General features: G+C 46.8%; 4 protein-coding genes across 4 annotated transcripts; 3 read left to right on the top strand and 1 right to left on the bottom strand.

Moving 5' to 3' along the window:
- The first annotated feature begins 463 nt into the window (after window positions 1-463).
- BO85DRAFT_444403 (uncharacterized protein) lies at window positions 464-1526 on the top strand. Its single transcript, XM_025659008.1, has one exon. It carries the CDS (start codon window positions 629-631, stop codon window positions 1361-1363), a length of 735 nt encoding a protein of 244 aa, XP_025520981.1. The 5' UTR covers window positions 464-628; the 3' UTR covers window positions 1364-1526.
- An 842-nt stretch (window positions 1527-2368) lies between these two features.
- On the top strand, window positions 2369-4470 carry BO85DRAFT_482909 (MDR family MFS transporter; the record flags this gene model as incomplete). The annotated part of the gene is made up of 8 exons (XM_025663129.1): window positions 2369-2717; window positions 2769-3015; window positions 3071-3437; window positions 3490-3633; window positions 3696-3865; window positions 3919-3944; window positions 4009-4039; window positions 4104-4470. The coding sequence occupies 8 exons, from the start codon at window positions 2369-2371 to the stop codon at window positions 4468-4470; spliced, it is 1701 nt and encodes a 566-aa protein (XP_025520980.1).
- Window positions 4471-5557: 1087 nt separating this feature from the next.
- BO85DRAFT_361040 (uncharacterized protein) lies at window positions 5558-6843 on the top strand (the record flags this gene model as incomplete). Its single annotated transcript, XM_025655576.1, has 5 exons — window positions 5558-5593; window positions 5677-6139; window positions 6194-6280; window positions 6338-6532; window positions 6596-6843. The coding sequence occupies 5 exons, from the start codon at window positions 5558-5560 to the stop codon at window positions 6841-6843; spliced, it is 1029 nt and encodes a 342-aa protein (XP_025520979.1).
- Window positions 6844-9912: 3069 nt separating this feature from the next.
- Window positions 9913-11957, bottom strand: BO85DRAFT_482907 (CLH domain-containing protein; the record flags this gene model as incomplete). The annotated part of the gene is made up of 2 exons (XM_025663128.1): window positions 9913-10012; window positions 11557-11957. 2 exons carry the CDS (start codon window positions 11955-11957, stop codon window positions 9913-9915), a joined length of 501 nt encoding a protein of 166 aa, XP_025520978.1.
- Window positions 11958-15980: the final 4023 nt, after the last annotated feature.

The raw sequence follows: 15980 nt of genomic DNA, 5'->3' as shown, positions 1-15980 counted from the left end.
TAGCAATCAGGTGTAGAAACTTGGAAGAGGAGTGGGGGCGAAAACGAAAGTATGATTTACATAATTCAAGGTGTGCAGAGTGTTTCAGATACCCAGATCAGGCTATTCATCCATTTGCACTGGGATAAGTCTCAACTCTCATCCAAGACGATGAATCTATAAATTACCATATGAGGAGAGACGGGTAGGGTAATTGATCGACAGGTGGGGTCTGGAGTAAGCACTAAGTGAAATGGACGAGGCGTCGGTTATGCAAAAACGCTGTCCAGGCAATTGACACTTGTAACGCAAGCCTTACCGGGTACTTTGTTTTCTTTTCAAATTTTTGCATTGAAAGAAGGCTGTGACTACCCACCATCACAAAGTAGACTGGACCGGGATGTGCCAGCTGCAAGGGTTTCCCCCTTGCTCAGTCATTTGCCCAACTTTAGGCCAATAAGTGTCCAATAATCCCTGCTTCTTTGTTTGGTTGGGCCAAAGGTACATTGCCAGCTTCTATTCCCCCTTTTCACAAGACCTGATCTTTTTCCTTGACCTACAATACATTCATTACCTCCCTGCTTTGTCCGCTATTTGCTATTACTTTGCGACAGCTGCAACCCCCAAGACCAGCATTAGAGTATAGAAAATGCCCTTGAATCCTTTCTTAACAATTGCTCTTCAAACGGCCGTGGTGGTGACCACTCTGGGATTCACCCCGGCCCTGTCAAGCCTGAGGCCTGGCGCATTGGTGTTTGTCGCGCTATGCACTGGCCATTGCATCTCCACCTCCTTGGGATACTTTGTACGGACACCATGGGCCAGCCTCGCAGGCGGTTATTCGGTCATGTTACTGCTTCATTATGTCGACATAGGGTTGTTGACACGGTGGGAATTTGTCGAGCCCTCCCCGATGAAGTCGCCTAAGACGCTAAACTCGACCTGGGTGGCCCGTGTACGGTTTGGTATCTGGGCGGCCTTCAATGCGCGATGCATTGGAACGCCTGAGCAAGTGCACCACATTCCTGAAGCGGTCACCTGTGACCGAGCCGCATTCCTCCGTCGATCTGCGGGAATTATCCTCCTCAGTTATCTGGGCCTCGATGTGCTAGGCTCGATGGGCGATCCTGAGGTGGGATCTCGCTTCCTCATTGCTTCTCGTGTGCCGCTGTTTCGGAGGATTTCCCAAATCACTACGGAAGAGATCGTCATCCGAGTATTTTCGGGCATTGCGGCTGGCATAGGCTTATTGGCCAGTCAGGGTGGTTTCTATTATCTCTTCGCATTCACCAGCGTTCTTGCGAGATGGAGTAAGCCGCAGGACTGGCCTCCATTCTACGGAGCCTTGTCGGATGCGTATAGCCTGCGGAGACTTTGGAGGTAAACCCCTTCACCTCTGTTCTTTTCTTTTTCGGTATTGAACTAATGCCGGCATAGTCGCGTGTGGCACCAATCAAATTCCCACAAATTCCGTGCGATCTCTCGATTTTTTGCACGCGATGTCTTTCGCTTCCAGCCAGGGACGCTCGCCGACCGATATGCCAAGGTGGTGATGGTGTTTGCAACCTCCGCTTTCATGCACTTACTCATTGACCTGTCGTCGGGGCTATCGCCCTCTAGCTCTGGGGCGGTGCAATTCTTCTGCACGCAGGCCTTCGGACTAATGCTGGAAGATCTGGCCGTCAACGCCTACTCTGTTATACTTCGTGGTGGCGGGCCGTCCCGCAACTGGACGGCGTCCCGTGGTGAACGGATATTTGGATTTCTCTGGGTCGGAAGCTTTTTGGTCTGGTCTTTTCCTGCATATCTTTATCCGATGTTGTATCGATCCAACGCTGGTCTCAATGACTCGGTGGTCCCTGTGAGCGTTGTCGGACTTTTACAAGGCAAATAGTGCGACCTGGTGCAGCCAAGCGGTCGGCAATGAGCTATAATTAGTCAGGTTGCCTAACGTTGTACAGAGCAGGCGGTATGATGCATATACGAGATGCGGGTTGTGGTTTCAGCCCTCGAAGTGGGTGGTGAGGTAGTAATTGGTATTTTCAAAGTGTTTTTGGTACTAGTAAATTTGTATGTATTTTCGATACTGTATTTACCGCTTATCGCAGGGGGATCAGAAAGGTTTGTAGTTAAAATCCCGACCAAGTCCGAGACACTCCCGCGTGCCTGCAACGTCTTCCTTCCGTGGCCCCATTGCTCCTTGCATGCATGATTCGTGTCCAAGATGCTTTTCGAGTCGCACAGTAAGTGGCCTGTCAGCCTAACACAGGCTGAGACCGATGTTGCTATGTATGTTTTAAGTTGGGCGTCTTGATCGCGTCTTGTTCCTCATGACTCCTTGTCCTCTTCCCTTGCATACTATCGCGATTCACCGGTCGACTTCCCAAAGATGGCTGTTGACACAGAAAGGCCACCAGCAGCTCAGATATCGATGGAGGAAACCAACTCCATTCAATCTGAAGGTTTGGCAAGCCAGGCTACAACACCAACGGAGACATGGCGGCTAGCAATCGTTATCGTGTCTTTGTGTTGTGGAACTTTTCTGGTTGCTCTCGACACTACAATCATCAGTGTCGCTGTGCCCAGTATCTCCACTACATTCCAAGCCTTTGATGATGTGGGTTGGTATGGCTCAGCCTATCTTCTGACGGTCACAGCGTTTCAACCCGCCTTTGGCAATGTGTTCCAGCTCTTCGATGCAAAGGCAACCTATCTTAGTGTTGCCGTTCTGTTTGAAGGTGAGTCTACTGACTGTTTACACTTCGTGTCTACCATGTTGACCTGAGAAGCGGGATCCGTACTATGCGCTGCTAGTCCGAGCTCTACGGCTTTTATTGTCGGTCGAGCGATCACCGGGGTTGGTGCTGCTGGTCTATATCAAGGCGCTCTCAGCATCGTTGGGCTGAGCGTTCCGTTAGAGAAACGGCCGATGTATCTGGGAATAGTGCTGAGCGTGTTCGGTATCGCTGCATGTTTGGGACCACCACTGGGAGGTATTCTTACACAACATGTGACCTGGCGCTGGTGTTTTTGGATGTAGGGCTATTCATCCTAACTTGTTGATCTTGGCTGACCGTATCTTCAATTTCAGCAACCTACCCATCGGTGGCGTGGCAATCATCCTGGTATTATTCTTCCTCAAGCTTCAGGACCGTCGAGCAAAACCAGCAGACTCAATTCTCGCGCGCCTCCGATCCTTCGATTACATTGGAATCACTTTGACTATCGCCTGGGTGTCCTGTTTAATACTCGCCATGCAATTTGGCAGCAGTTCTAGCAAATGGCGCTCGTCCAAGGTGATTGGGCTGTTTGTTGGTGCAGGCCTGCTTTTGATCGCCTTTTTCCTCTCGCAATGGTATCAAGGGGAGCGTAGCACCGTTCCCCTTCGAGTTGCGCGCCAGCGCTCTGTGCTGATGGGCGCTCTGTATTCGTTTTTCTTAGAGATCAGTATCTACGTTGTAAGCCTCCAGCCTGGGATACAATCTAGTATTCGACTCATTATGTGTACAGACACTCTACTATATCCCATTTTACTTCCAATCCGCCCAACTTGTTTCCCCAACAGTTAGTGGTATCCGGGGAATCCCTCTGGGCGTTTCTCAAATCGCTGGCGTTGTCCTTACAGGCGCCATTGTGTCAATCACAGGGCATTACGTGAGTCACCAGATTTCTAGACTTCCACTTATGAGCGCTGCTGACCCAAGTTCCACTGTCAGGTCCCATTCATGGTCCTGGGCCAAGTCATCTCTATCATAGGCACTGCCTGCCTGACCAAGCTCGAAGTCGGCACATCGACTGCATTATGGGCGACATTTCTCGTCATCGCCGGAGTCGGACATGGTTTGGGACTACAGATGCCTTTCACAGCGGTTCAGGTCGTTCTAAAGTCAGACAGCACACCCATCCCTCCAGATATCGCTAACTCATATGTTCTCATAGTGACGACGATATACCAATTGGTAATGGTAAGTGCCAAAACATCTCTCCCGGTGCCAGTAATCGCTCGCGCTGACCAGCTCGACTTTCAAGCAATCACTGTTTTCTTCTCCCAACTCGGCGCGTAAGTTCTATTCACCGTACAGATGGTTCATTGAATGAGTGCTCACAATTGTACCGAACATCAGCGCCATAGCCGTCGCCATCGGAGAAAGCATTTTCGAAACGAGCGTCGCGCACCAAGTCCGCACATCTCATCTTCCCATTGCTGCAGAGACCGTCATCGCTGCTGGTCCGACCGGCCTACGGTCGCTCACCACTGATGCGACCATCCTCCGCGCGCTGCAAGATGCTTATGCTTATGGAATTCGGGCGGTAATGGACTTTGGGCTTGCGGCCGCATGTCTGGCGGTCCCATTCGCTCTGGCCATGGAATGGCGCAACGTTAAGAAAGAGGCGGCGAGCAAAAAATTGGCGGAAATGGCCGCGAATGGGGACGAGAATGAACAATCGACAACTGAAAAGCAGAATAATGACTTGGAGGAGGGAAAGTAGCTCGAGAAGGTTTACTAGACTGGCCTCTCATTGGATATGAAGTGTAACATAATGTGACCTTTATCTAATAGAACTACTTTAAGTCGAGTAAAGGAGAAATAGGTTCAAGATGATCCGATAAACTAAAATCCTCACACTTCCAATTGCACTCTACTCAATTCGACTACTCGGATTCATAGCGCTCTGTAAACTGCTGATCGATGCACTCTAACATGACAATCAAGGGATGTCTCATAGTGAAGGCCAATCAAAGACAGAACAGTGTCAGATAAGCAAGAATGACCAAACGTGCGTCGGCACTCCTCGTTATGGCTCATCTAATGCCGATCTTTCATGCGTGTCAGAAAGTAGTCAACTGCCCCGCTGCGTGCAAGTGCGCTCGAGGTCAAATCACCGTTTGGTAAGGCAGAGTAAGAAGTCCCGACACTTTAGTTTTCATCATGCCGGTTTCTTCATGGTATGGCTTGTAGTCAACATAAAATAGGGACTCGGTTGTTAGTGCTTACAAATGCTCCGATCTCGATAGCTAACAGCCTAACACTACTTTAGTGAGACAGCCTCGTGGGGATGCGAGACATCAGGCTGGCTAGCTGTACTTCAAATACAGATAGTGTATGACGGCTGATGAGCTGCTTAGATGCTTGTAATTTTCGAAACGAACACTGTCCCGCTATGCATCTACTCCGACAATGCTTACTCGTCGCCCCGCCTCCCTTGCTATGTGTAAGCTCAAGAATCTTACGCTGCCAATGATTGTCTCTCAGCTATTCATAGCCCGCAGTGCAATGTACCCTCAAAGGTTGGGGCGCTTACATCTGCAAAAGTATTACACAGGGCGTGCGGATGCTTACAATCCGGGCGACTGTTGCAGTATCGGAATGGATGGGGCGGTGCAGCGAAGTCTTTCCAGCTGCATACATCGCTCGTTAGTTGCATAAGGACGGAATGCTGTGGGCCAAGGCTGACCAGCGCTGCGTCTCCGGACGTATAGTATATTCAGCTATCTGCCCCTCCATTCCCGTCGCAGTCCACTGCGAAGAAGCTGCGTTGGATCTCGTATTCCCAGAGGCGTATACTTTGACGTGCCATGGCGAATAACTATATCGATGAGGCTACATTTGTGGTATGTCTGAGGGACTCCTCCCGCCTTAGCCTGAAGCTTCTACCTTAAGCTTGGCTGGCTGACTGCTATTTCTCCCCCACAAGGCCGTGCTTTGGGTCTGTCAGACCATCACGTTCTTCTTCGTCCTTATTCGGCTGCTCCTCCAATATCTTGTCGACAGGAAATGGCACACACACGATGCCCTGATCTTAACGGCTTGGGTGCTATCTCTTGCCAATTGCATCGTGTGGTCGGTATGCTATAAGCAGATGTTCTATATAACAACCCTTACCACAGGCTCAATCGATTACTCCAACTTGCCAGAAAACATTGCCGCCATCCAGGTGCGATACCTGCGTGGGCAGCTGGCCGGATACCTCCTCTCGTATACTAGTCTGTGGTCGGTCAAGCTGTCCTTCATTTTCTTCTTCCGACATCTGGGAAATCGTTTTCGTGCACAACGCATCCTCTGGTGGGTGGTTTTGGCATTTGTTATCGCCTGCTATGGGGGTACACTGGGTGTCCTGGACTATGCATGTGAGATGGCTTCCTTTGAGGATAGCATTGGTCAGTTTCATTCTTTTCCTCCTACTAGTGCTAAAGTTAACCGCGCTGTGACAGAGGCTTGTGCGAGTGCGTATTCGATCTGGTATGAACGGGTGAGCCTAAAGGTCTCGACGAGTATGGATATTGTATCTGATGCAGCTAGTACGTCCTTTCAACACTCTCGCATTTACTTCAGCTAATCATCTCTTCGTTATATAGTTATCATTCTCTCTGGTCACGTCATGTGGAGAGTTAAAATCGACATTCGGAGAAAGCTCGCCTTGATAGGTGTCAGTTTTCTAACGGCGTTTATCATCATCATAGCGCTGGTGCGACTTGAGCTGAGTGTCTCAGGAACGGGGATCTTGAGCCCTGCATGGCTGGTCTTCTGGAACGCGATCGAGATTTGTGTTGGTAAGTCTTCTCGAAATACAGTTGACTTGGAACATGTGGAATTATATCTGACTATGCGAACAGCGATCATGATGGCTTGCCTGGCGTCATTCTGGACCTTTTACACCAAATTGAAAAGACAATCACCGGGTCCTCGGTGGCGCGCTGGGGGACTCCCTCCGCGTGATTATGCGTCTCTCGAAAGACCAATCCTGCTGAACGGACAATTCAGCGATAGAGACAAGCATAACCATTCTGCACTCTCGATGCAGAGCCATAACTCGCAGAATACGGGACAGGGTGCCCCGAGGGGGAAGACGGAGGAGCCGTAGGGGAGGAGGAAGGGATGATCTGATGGTCTTGTTCGGTGAATGTCCCAATAAATATAGTAAGCGATCATTCAGACTTTATCCCAAACCTCTCCCGCTTACCATCAATTTTTACTAGCCTTAGAAGGTCAAATGGACCAAGCATGTGAACTGCAGCCATCTTATGTACAATCTTGGGTATGCATTCTATACTATGTCGCAATTTAATCCGGCCGTATCAAGTATGCTTGCGGTACGATACAATAGAGCAATTGCTTTGCCAAGTAGACCAAAACTGTGTTGCTAGCCGCCCGGAAAAGCCAGGTCGATGGATATGTGGAAATCATATTGAAGACAAATGCTATGTTTGAGGTATTGAGGCGACAAAAAATGAGATAGTCTTTTGACTCTCCATGCCAATGGTGATAGTCGCACAGAGCGGATATCTCATCTTGTAAATGGGATAACAAGCGTCTGCCTATGAATCGATTATAGTACTACCGAACGCACCAAGGAAGACAAAGCCAGGCAGAGCCTCGAAGCCCGATTCTTTAGAGGAGAGCGGACTAGCCGATCCGTACTTCGTCTGCTGCCTTTACTTTCCTGCATGTAACTAACATTGAAATAACAAATTGAAATTGTCTTTTGCTCTTCCTTTTGCATTATATCTCATCTACATCCTTACAATGCTAAGGTATGAATGGTGTATTCTCCCCATATTCTAAATCTAAAGGGGCCGGGAGCGGACGGGGCACCCGGCTGTTCTGTCAGCTGGGGAGACAAAGCAAAGGTTCCCGCCGAAGCAGCTGGAGGAGTCTAAGCAGGTAGTGAATAACAGAGATATAAGAAATTTGAAGGAAGCGCCAGGTAAAATTAATCCCTTATCACATCTTAGACCGAGTTCTAATATTGGAGCCCTCACCACCCAGTCACAGTCAAAAAGACTCACTTTGGTGAGTGGTAGTGCGCAAGGCTGCCTGTACTGGAGGGCTTGCCAGACGACAATGAGACGGAGAAGAAACTATGAATGATCCAGCCGCACGGCTCCTTGCGAACCCGCTGATAAGTAACAGTTGAAGGAACTAAGCATGACTGGAAGAAATGATTATTATTATCAGCAAGTTCCAATACCACAGGTGTTCCTATCTGTTTCAGGAACCGGGGTAAGGTTTCACAGAATAGACTATCTACTATCTGTCCAGGACCAGCAATCTATTTCAAATTAAAGTAAAAAAATGAGAAGCTTTGTTTTATTCTTATTTAGCTTTATCTAAACTCACCTGAATCTTTTATATAGGCTATGTATTGCAGGACTACCAGTCTCTTTTAAAATCTAAAATAAAACTGACTGAGATTATTTAATCTGAGGTCTAATTTATAAATAGATATAGATTTTTTATATAGCATAATAACAGCTCTGAGAAAGACTTTAAATAGGCTGAAGAAAAAGACTTTGGTCTGCTAGAACAGTATATTCCCAATATAGAAGCAGAACAAAACAGTAATCTTCTTAATAGCCGGGGGTCCCATCCCAGAGCCCCCTCTAACTGCCCGGTGCTGCCGGACCTATCAGTAAAGGTAGTTTATCATATAAATCTAGCCAAGGACAGGCTGATGCTCAGTAACTTATAATACTAATTTAATTTAATAGAGAATTAAAGATATATTAGACAAAGCTTTGAATATCTATACGAGTGATTATTAGGCTAAGCTAGAAGGAAACACTGCACTCTTCAGTCTGGACAGGAAATCCATGATATGCTTCACCCAGACTGAATATTGAGACCACAGAAAGGCATTCTTGGGGGATTACAGTCTGAAAACATTATTATACAGCCTCAATACAACCCACTGGGTCACTCGGATAGTGTTCTGTGGGCAGGAATAAGTCCAGATTCTGATCCTCAAGGATCAGTCTATATACGCTACTTCCGCCATCGTCAGACATATCGACGGTCTTCCATGGCTTATTCCTTTTCTTGTTGGAAGGCGTTCTACTTCAAACTCAATAATTTTAGTGGGATGTACGAAACTCCTGTATAGTTCCTGTACATATATACTACTTTTCTCTGTTCCTGTGAATATACAAGACTTCTGTCAACCTCATAAACATCTCGTGTCTGGTAGATCATCCCTCTTTGTCTTTGTAAGGTTCCCTTTTCTCGGGACAAATCCATCACAATACACATGTTGACACGGGGTGTCAACTTTGGCAGGACTGTTACCCTCCCCTCTACTACATGGATGAGCTACTAGTGCTTTGTAATTATCAAAGCCAAGTCTTCATGTGGCATGGCTGTCAAATTCTAGAAACTCCCAGAAAATCGTAGCAAATCCTATCTTAACTTGTTCCCCTAACGACAGCCTTGCGGTTCGCCGGTTTATGAAGGGGGGTGGAATCTGAATTTTCCATGATCGAGGATTCTGGTATCTGAGGCAACCATCAAGGCCACCGGGGATGTGCTTGCTCGAAGTGAACACTCAACACAGTTGTAGTGACTGCCATGCGACTATCTTTCTAGGCGAAGTCAAGAGTTGCTCTTTTTGGAAGGCCACGGGGTGGCTTGTTACCTCTCCTCTTCTTATCCCCATTTATATCATACTTTACACCAACTTGTCATCTCATTCTCCCATCTCTGCGAATATGGGGCACTCATGGTTTACAATCTTACTGTCTCTAGGAATTGCAGTATAAATCACAGGGTATGTTCCTTCCTACTTCTCACTTTTCCCCTCCAGTTCCTCATCGCTTCGAGATCTCTCCACAACTCCTTCCCATACAAAGCAGCTCATAAAGCTTTTACTACTCTTGTGGTTACAATCTCTAATTCTTTTATATTAAGATTTACAATATAGCCATTTGCACAACTAAGAGTTTGATATTCTCTTGTTGAATTATTTTTGAATCCTTCAAGCCTTATCAATATAGATTCAGGGAATTACTATCAGGCCGGGATTCCTTGCTCAGATCCCCGACTGTCAGAGAGAGATATAGATACCTATCTGTTAGTTAATAAAGACGTCAGAGAGTACCTTGCCCAGCCATCTATTGTCTTTACTGAGGAATGGCTAAAGAAACCGGACATTCCATCGTCAGATGAGATATTGGGCAACCTCTGAGAACAAGGTAAGAGCGAAGCTATCATCATTCTGGATTCCTCGAATGCCCACAGCCTCAAGCCCATCGCTGACCCTTACAATGTCAGCTCTGCTCAGCCAAAGCTTCCTTTTCGACGTCTGCGAACTTTACACCCTCGGATCAAGCCTCCGAGGAAGAATAATTCTGGTACTTCTCGGCGGAACAACTACGAAGCTTATGGGTACCCATTAGTGGAAACAGAACAAAACAGTAATCTTGTTAATAGCTGGGGGTCCTATTCCAGAGCCCCCTCCAACTACCCGACACTGCCGGACCTGTCAGTAGAAGCAGTTTATTATACAAATCTAGCTAAGAACAGACTGATACTCAGTAACTTATATAAATAATTGAATTTAACAGAAAATTAAAGATATATTAAATAAAGCTTTAGATATCTATACAAGTAATTGTCAGGCTAAGCTGGAAGGAAGCACTGCGCTCTTCAGTGCTCTGTACTGGAGCAACTGATCTAGATCTAAGCAACGAACACAAGAAGAGGATTCATTCAAAGCAGATAGTTGTTCATTCTCTGTTACTAAGGCTAACTAACGGAAGAAAAGGAAATGCCTGCCTCTACCTCCCAATCGGGTAGGTACGTTGCAAACTGCCGCCTTCGGACAAGCCGTTGTCCGTTATCCTACTTAGGGTGACAATGGGGATAAAAAGGTTTTTCTCGCCCAATGTTCGGGTTCAACCGAGACCCTGGTCCTATACACCCGAAAGAACGCGCACAGCAGGGCCACTAGTAAAGGCCGGCTATATCGGGTATATAAATACTACTACTACTACTACTACTACTACTACTACTACTACTACTACTACTACTACTACTACATACCTGAAATGCCTCAAGGCGATATGTAGTCTTAGAGGGGGCTACTAAGCTGACGCCATTGACCAAGCCATTTCAAGTGGCTCATGCCGACAGCAAATACACTGATGGCGACGTGATCAATGCTTACAAGTACTTCGGTTTAACACACGACGATCCGCGGCTTACCGAGGACAATATCATTGGGATCTTCTATGCTTGAGCTCTACCACGATAATGACAGAATCACGCACAGAATTATGGAAGATAGGCGACAGCAGGCATAGTAAGCGCATCAAGTCAGCGGCTGAAGATTGGAAAGCAGCGCCGAAAGAGAACCACAACCAAGAAACAAGCTAGGAGCAACATTCGCCAGATCACGGCGCTACAAGCAGACGAAACGGATGAAGAGCCAGACGCTGACAAGGATACGGACTGGATTAGAGCGTGTGCCCAGCATATGCCTAGTGCAAAACTCACGAAGATACGCGAAATTCTTACAGAGTGGTTTGCCCAGGAATCCTCGGACAAGATAGTCATCTTTACCCAGTTTCTAGATTTTGTTGAAATCCTGTCTACCATGTGCGAAGCAGAAGGATGGCCGTTTGTCCTCGTGAGCAAACAAGACCTCAAATATACTTAAAATCCAGGGTGGCTAACTTTCTACAGTTGACTGGAAAATTGGGTCTCTCCAGAACGAGAGTTTGAGGTCCGCAGCTAACAGGGCAAAGGAGTAGTAGATCTCCAGGTTGGCCACCTTGCTGTCAGTGGGGGCGGTTTATTATACAAACCTAGGTCCTTGAACGAGTGGTGCTCCCAGGCATCGGCAGCACGCTCCATCATTGCCAATGCAGCGTTGTCCCACTCATCATAGTGGCAGTACAAGAAGACCAGCTCCGGCCAGAGACTTGCATTCTCGCAGGCCCGAATCATCTTGGGCATGTTCACCGAATTGGGCATTGCCCTCTCTAAGTACCACCCCGACCGGGTGATAGAACATCTCAAGCTCTTCTGGTCTCGCATTAACATCCCTAAGATGATGGGGTGGTACTTAGAGAGGGCAATGCCCAATTCGGTGAACATGCCCATATGCGCCCGTTCCAGACCCTGGCCAGCCTCCAGAACCGCAATGAGCTCGTCAAAGTAGCCATTGCGCTCATACTGGCGCACAAGATCTTGAAGTTCCATCACCCGGTCGGGGTGGTAGCAACTGTTGAGCAAGCACGAGTTTATCTTGGCATTAATAAGGAGACAAGTAATGATGTTATCATGGCCATGTAGAACTGCTACGCGCGCTCTGATTGGTCAGATTGAATCTGGGGATAGCTTCATGTTTAAATCACGGTATTTGAGCGATACTGTAAGATTACGAGGGTTCTATATAGGAAGGGAATAGGGAAGGAATAGGGTCCTGTACGTTAGATTCGCAGCTCGGAGGCTCGCTCAGGCCGCAGGCGCCCTGCAAGAGCGCCCTGGACGCGCTATATTAGGGTAACCCAATCTATCTATCTATCTATCTATCTATCATGGCCATGTATACAGCTAAGGTACAGCGCCTTACTGTCTTGTGTTCCAGCGATATATGGAATGGTGTCAATTCACGCATTTGTGAGACACAACACCTGAAGTAATATACCACAATCCGGAACGCTGCGATGGTATTAGCGACATCGGCCCAGTCACAGTCAAAAAGTCTCACTTTGGTGAGTAGCAGTGCGCAAGGCTGCCTGATAGACTGTCTACTATCTGTCCAGGATCACCTGGATCTTTTGTACAGGCCACGCATTGCAGGACTACCAGTCCCCTCTCGAATCCAAAATAGAACTAAGATCATTTGATCTGAGGTTCAATTCATAAAAGGATAGGGACTCTTCCTGCTCTTTGCGTCTCGATCTTCTCGAAGTAGCGAAGTATATCCTCCAAAACCTTTCCGGGACGGCGGGCACACGATGAACCTGGCTTTTGAAAAAGAATGATGCGTTAGCTTGTCTGAGTATTTGATGTGTGGGACAGGGAAGAGGTTCATCGGAACTTCTGTTGATTGTCTTACAGGACTTATAAACATAAAGAATATAAGGCAGGTGCTCAGGATGGTGGCTTCTATATTCAGCTCTATTTGACTAAGGTGGTTATTGCCGCATATAAATAAGCTTTTGTTAGAAGCATGACCTGATGCAGAGTGACCTCAAATGGAAGTCAAGCACTTCCTCGTGTATGTTGGTACAGTTAAGTGTCACGATCCCGCCTGATGCGCTTCAGGAGTTATTTTGTTAGATTATTCAGTAAAAGACTAGAATTCTGAGTTAACAGACTCAGAATGTGCATGTCTTATAAAGCTTTAATTTACTAAGTTTGTTGGTTATGTGACCAGTTGTCACAGTTAGTAGATAGATAGTCTTATATTGGTAAAGTTCTACCATAGAATACTGAGTGTCTGTGTATTTATGATAATTGTTGAGTTTATAGATGACTGGTGTCTTCTATCTAATCTTATATTTAAGATTTCTTGTTCTCCGGTTACTAGTAATTTGTAATCATCAAAGCCAAGTCTTCATTTCGCATGACTGTCAAACTCTATAAACACCCAGAAAATCGTAGCAAATCCCATCCAACCTCATATTTAAAAGTCCTCATCCTCAGAAACGTCCGCACCACGCTTTTTTATGAATGTTGCTATCACGTTAAGACTAATCGGGCGCTTAGAATCGAGTACAGTATTGTGTGGTGCTTGGCGGCATTACCGATGAAGCGCTCGGTGTCGGTGATAGCCACAAATGGAGTAACGCTGTTACTTTGATCGTTGCTTAGCCCGGCCCAGCATCAGCCTTGCTGGTCATTGTCACACCTGCAGTTTCCTCCCGTCACTATTCTACTTCCTCTAGTTCACACTTTCTATCTTTGAACCTTTATAAGAATTTTGTTGAGGCAGTCACTCCCCTTTTCGCGCTCGCGCTGCTGCGGGGTTCCTAGAAAGCAATACAACACACTTTCGCTGCATTATTCTGCTTCCTTTTGGTTCCCGCTGTAGGTCGTGCCTGGAGAAATCCTTTCTGTGTTGTGTTTGTAGCGCTCAAGATAGCCTTTATGTTATCTTGCTTTCGTCTACAACCCCTTTGTGTGCTTTTTCATACCTTTACTCTTACTCCAATACAACAAGCAACGGAACGCATCTCGCCGTCGCAAGCACCAATACGACAGTTTCCTGTTTACTTTTCGCCATAAAAACTCACGCTTTCCTCTCTGCAAACTCCAAGATCTTTGCTGTGTTTCTAGCGCTCAAGATGTCTTTGTTGTGATCTCGCTTCCAGCTACAACCCCTTCGTGTGGTTTTCCCACACCTGTACCTTTACTCCGACGCGATAAACAAATCGAAAAGCATCAACGCGGCGGTTTCCTGCATGACTTTGTTTTGCTTTTAGCCATCATACTATATAATTCTGATGAGCTGTTGCTAGTGGGACGACTTCGAGGCCAACTTCAGTCTGAGCCTATTCCTACAGCGTGTGGTTTGAGGGGCCCATATGTGAGCATATCTCTTCGTCTAGTCTCCGGATAGACGCAATATGTTGTTCTTGGTCTCGAAGATAGCGCTTCGACATGTTTCTTCAACTAAATAAGCTGCTCCAGTGAGATATTTGAGCTTTGACCGGACCCATTAATTCCAAAACTCATAGCTCAGCGTAGTCTAGAGGTGTGACGCCGAGTCATTTTCAGAACACACCGAGCTACACTTATCTCGTCCTCATGGCGCTCTCTAAGCAGACTTTAACCGAAATACACTTCAGTCATATCAAGATCAACTCTGGTGGGTGGTCGATCCTTTCAAGAGTCCTTTCCGAATTTCATTGCTGACCAAGTTTTCCCTAAGTCTTCAGTGTTGATAGACGGTATGGGGGTGATTCCATTTAGTATATTTTCCTGCATTGTTGCGGGATCCTCTTGTTGTTCCTATGCTGGGGACAGGTTTTCTCTTATACAATCAACTCTGGGAGGTGAGCGATCATTTTGAGAGCCCTTTCCGAATTTTCATCGCTGACCAAGTTCTCTGAAGTCTTCCCTATCGTTGATGCTGCGCTGGGGGTGAAATTCTCTTATACTTTTCAAAGGCCTTGGGGAAGGACCAAAAAACTGTGAAGATCGATTACCTCGGCCGTAATATGTTGAGACATTCACTGCAGCCAGGCAGCTGTCAGCTGATCCTTCGCCTCTTCTTCCCGCGTGGTCTCTGACCAACACCTCTTCCAACCAACCAACCACCCAACCCCTTGAGATCTGAATAGATCAACTCCATATATATTTGACCCTTCGTCTTGACATAACATAATATTGCGTTACAGAAGTTGGCCGAGTATGCAGCTTTTCTACTGGTTTACGACGGGTACAAGACCAGCAACCCGGGATGGAGGAGGAGTTATCAGGGCCACAGCTTCCACATGAACGAATAATCATTGACGAAAAGAACGGTAACAGTCAGCTATATTTCTATGGCTCTTGACACAATTTCTAATACGTTTCCTCAGACTATGTGGAACAAAATCCTATCCTTGACATACATTAGTTGCTCAAAAAGTCTCAGGACATTCCGCTCCCGCGTCACGCGTCTAAAAAAACACCCAACACCTTCCACCTTCCACCACACCACCAAATTGAGGTCTTTTGGAACAGAAATCAGCGCAAATCGTGAAACTAGCCCATTATTTAGCGTCTCGCACTCAACAGCTTATCGCAAAAAAGAAGACTTTCAAAATTACAACAACTAGAATCTCTGCCTCGCTCAGGTAGACCTCGCAAGCTTAGCCGCTCTACTTGAACCGAAGCGGTAGCAGAAACCATCAGCTCTCCAACGACTGCCCGTATCAGGACCTGAGCCTCCTCAGGAAGCTCCGGAGGAGATGGAAGAGGCGCCTCCTCCAAAGACTCCCGATGCGAATATGGACGGGATAGTTGGTTGGGAGTTTTCAGGAGCTTACCATACTTGCCTCAAAGAATGTAGAGGTTGATTGTTATACTGCAGATATTCTAATAGGAATGCTTGGAAAGAGTTCCGTGCAAATAGAAACAACCAGAACATGGGTAGCCTATGGGGGGTTAGACAAGCTTGGTTGGGGAGAAATGACCTCATATGTCGGACAATTGGGAACTGAGGACAATGAGGATGACACAAGGAGGGATTCGATACCCAAATAATATATTGCTGCCCACTCAGCAGAG

This window comes from Aspergillus piperis (assembly GCF_003184755.1).
Source record: "Aspergillus piperis CBS 112811 unplaced genomic scaffold BO85scaffold_1, whole genome shotgun sequence".
NCBI lineage: Eukaryota > Fungi > Ascomycota > Eurotiomycetes > Eurotiales > Aspergillaceae > Aspergillus > Aspergillus piperis.
Note: the sequence above shows the minus strand (reverse complement) of the source record. Positions and strands in the feature narration are given on the sequence as shown.

Bases quoted from the DNA above. Each gene is read 5' to 3' on its own strand.
- BO85DRAFT_444403 (XM_025659008.1), top strand. From the start codon at position 629: ATGCCCTTGAATCCTTTCTTAACAATTGCTCTTCAAACGGCCGTGGTG.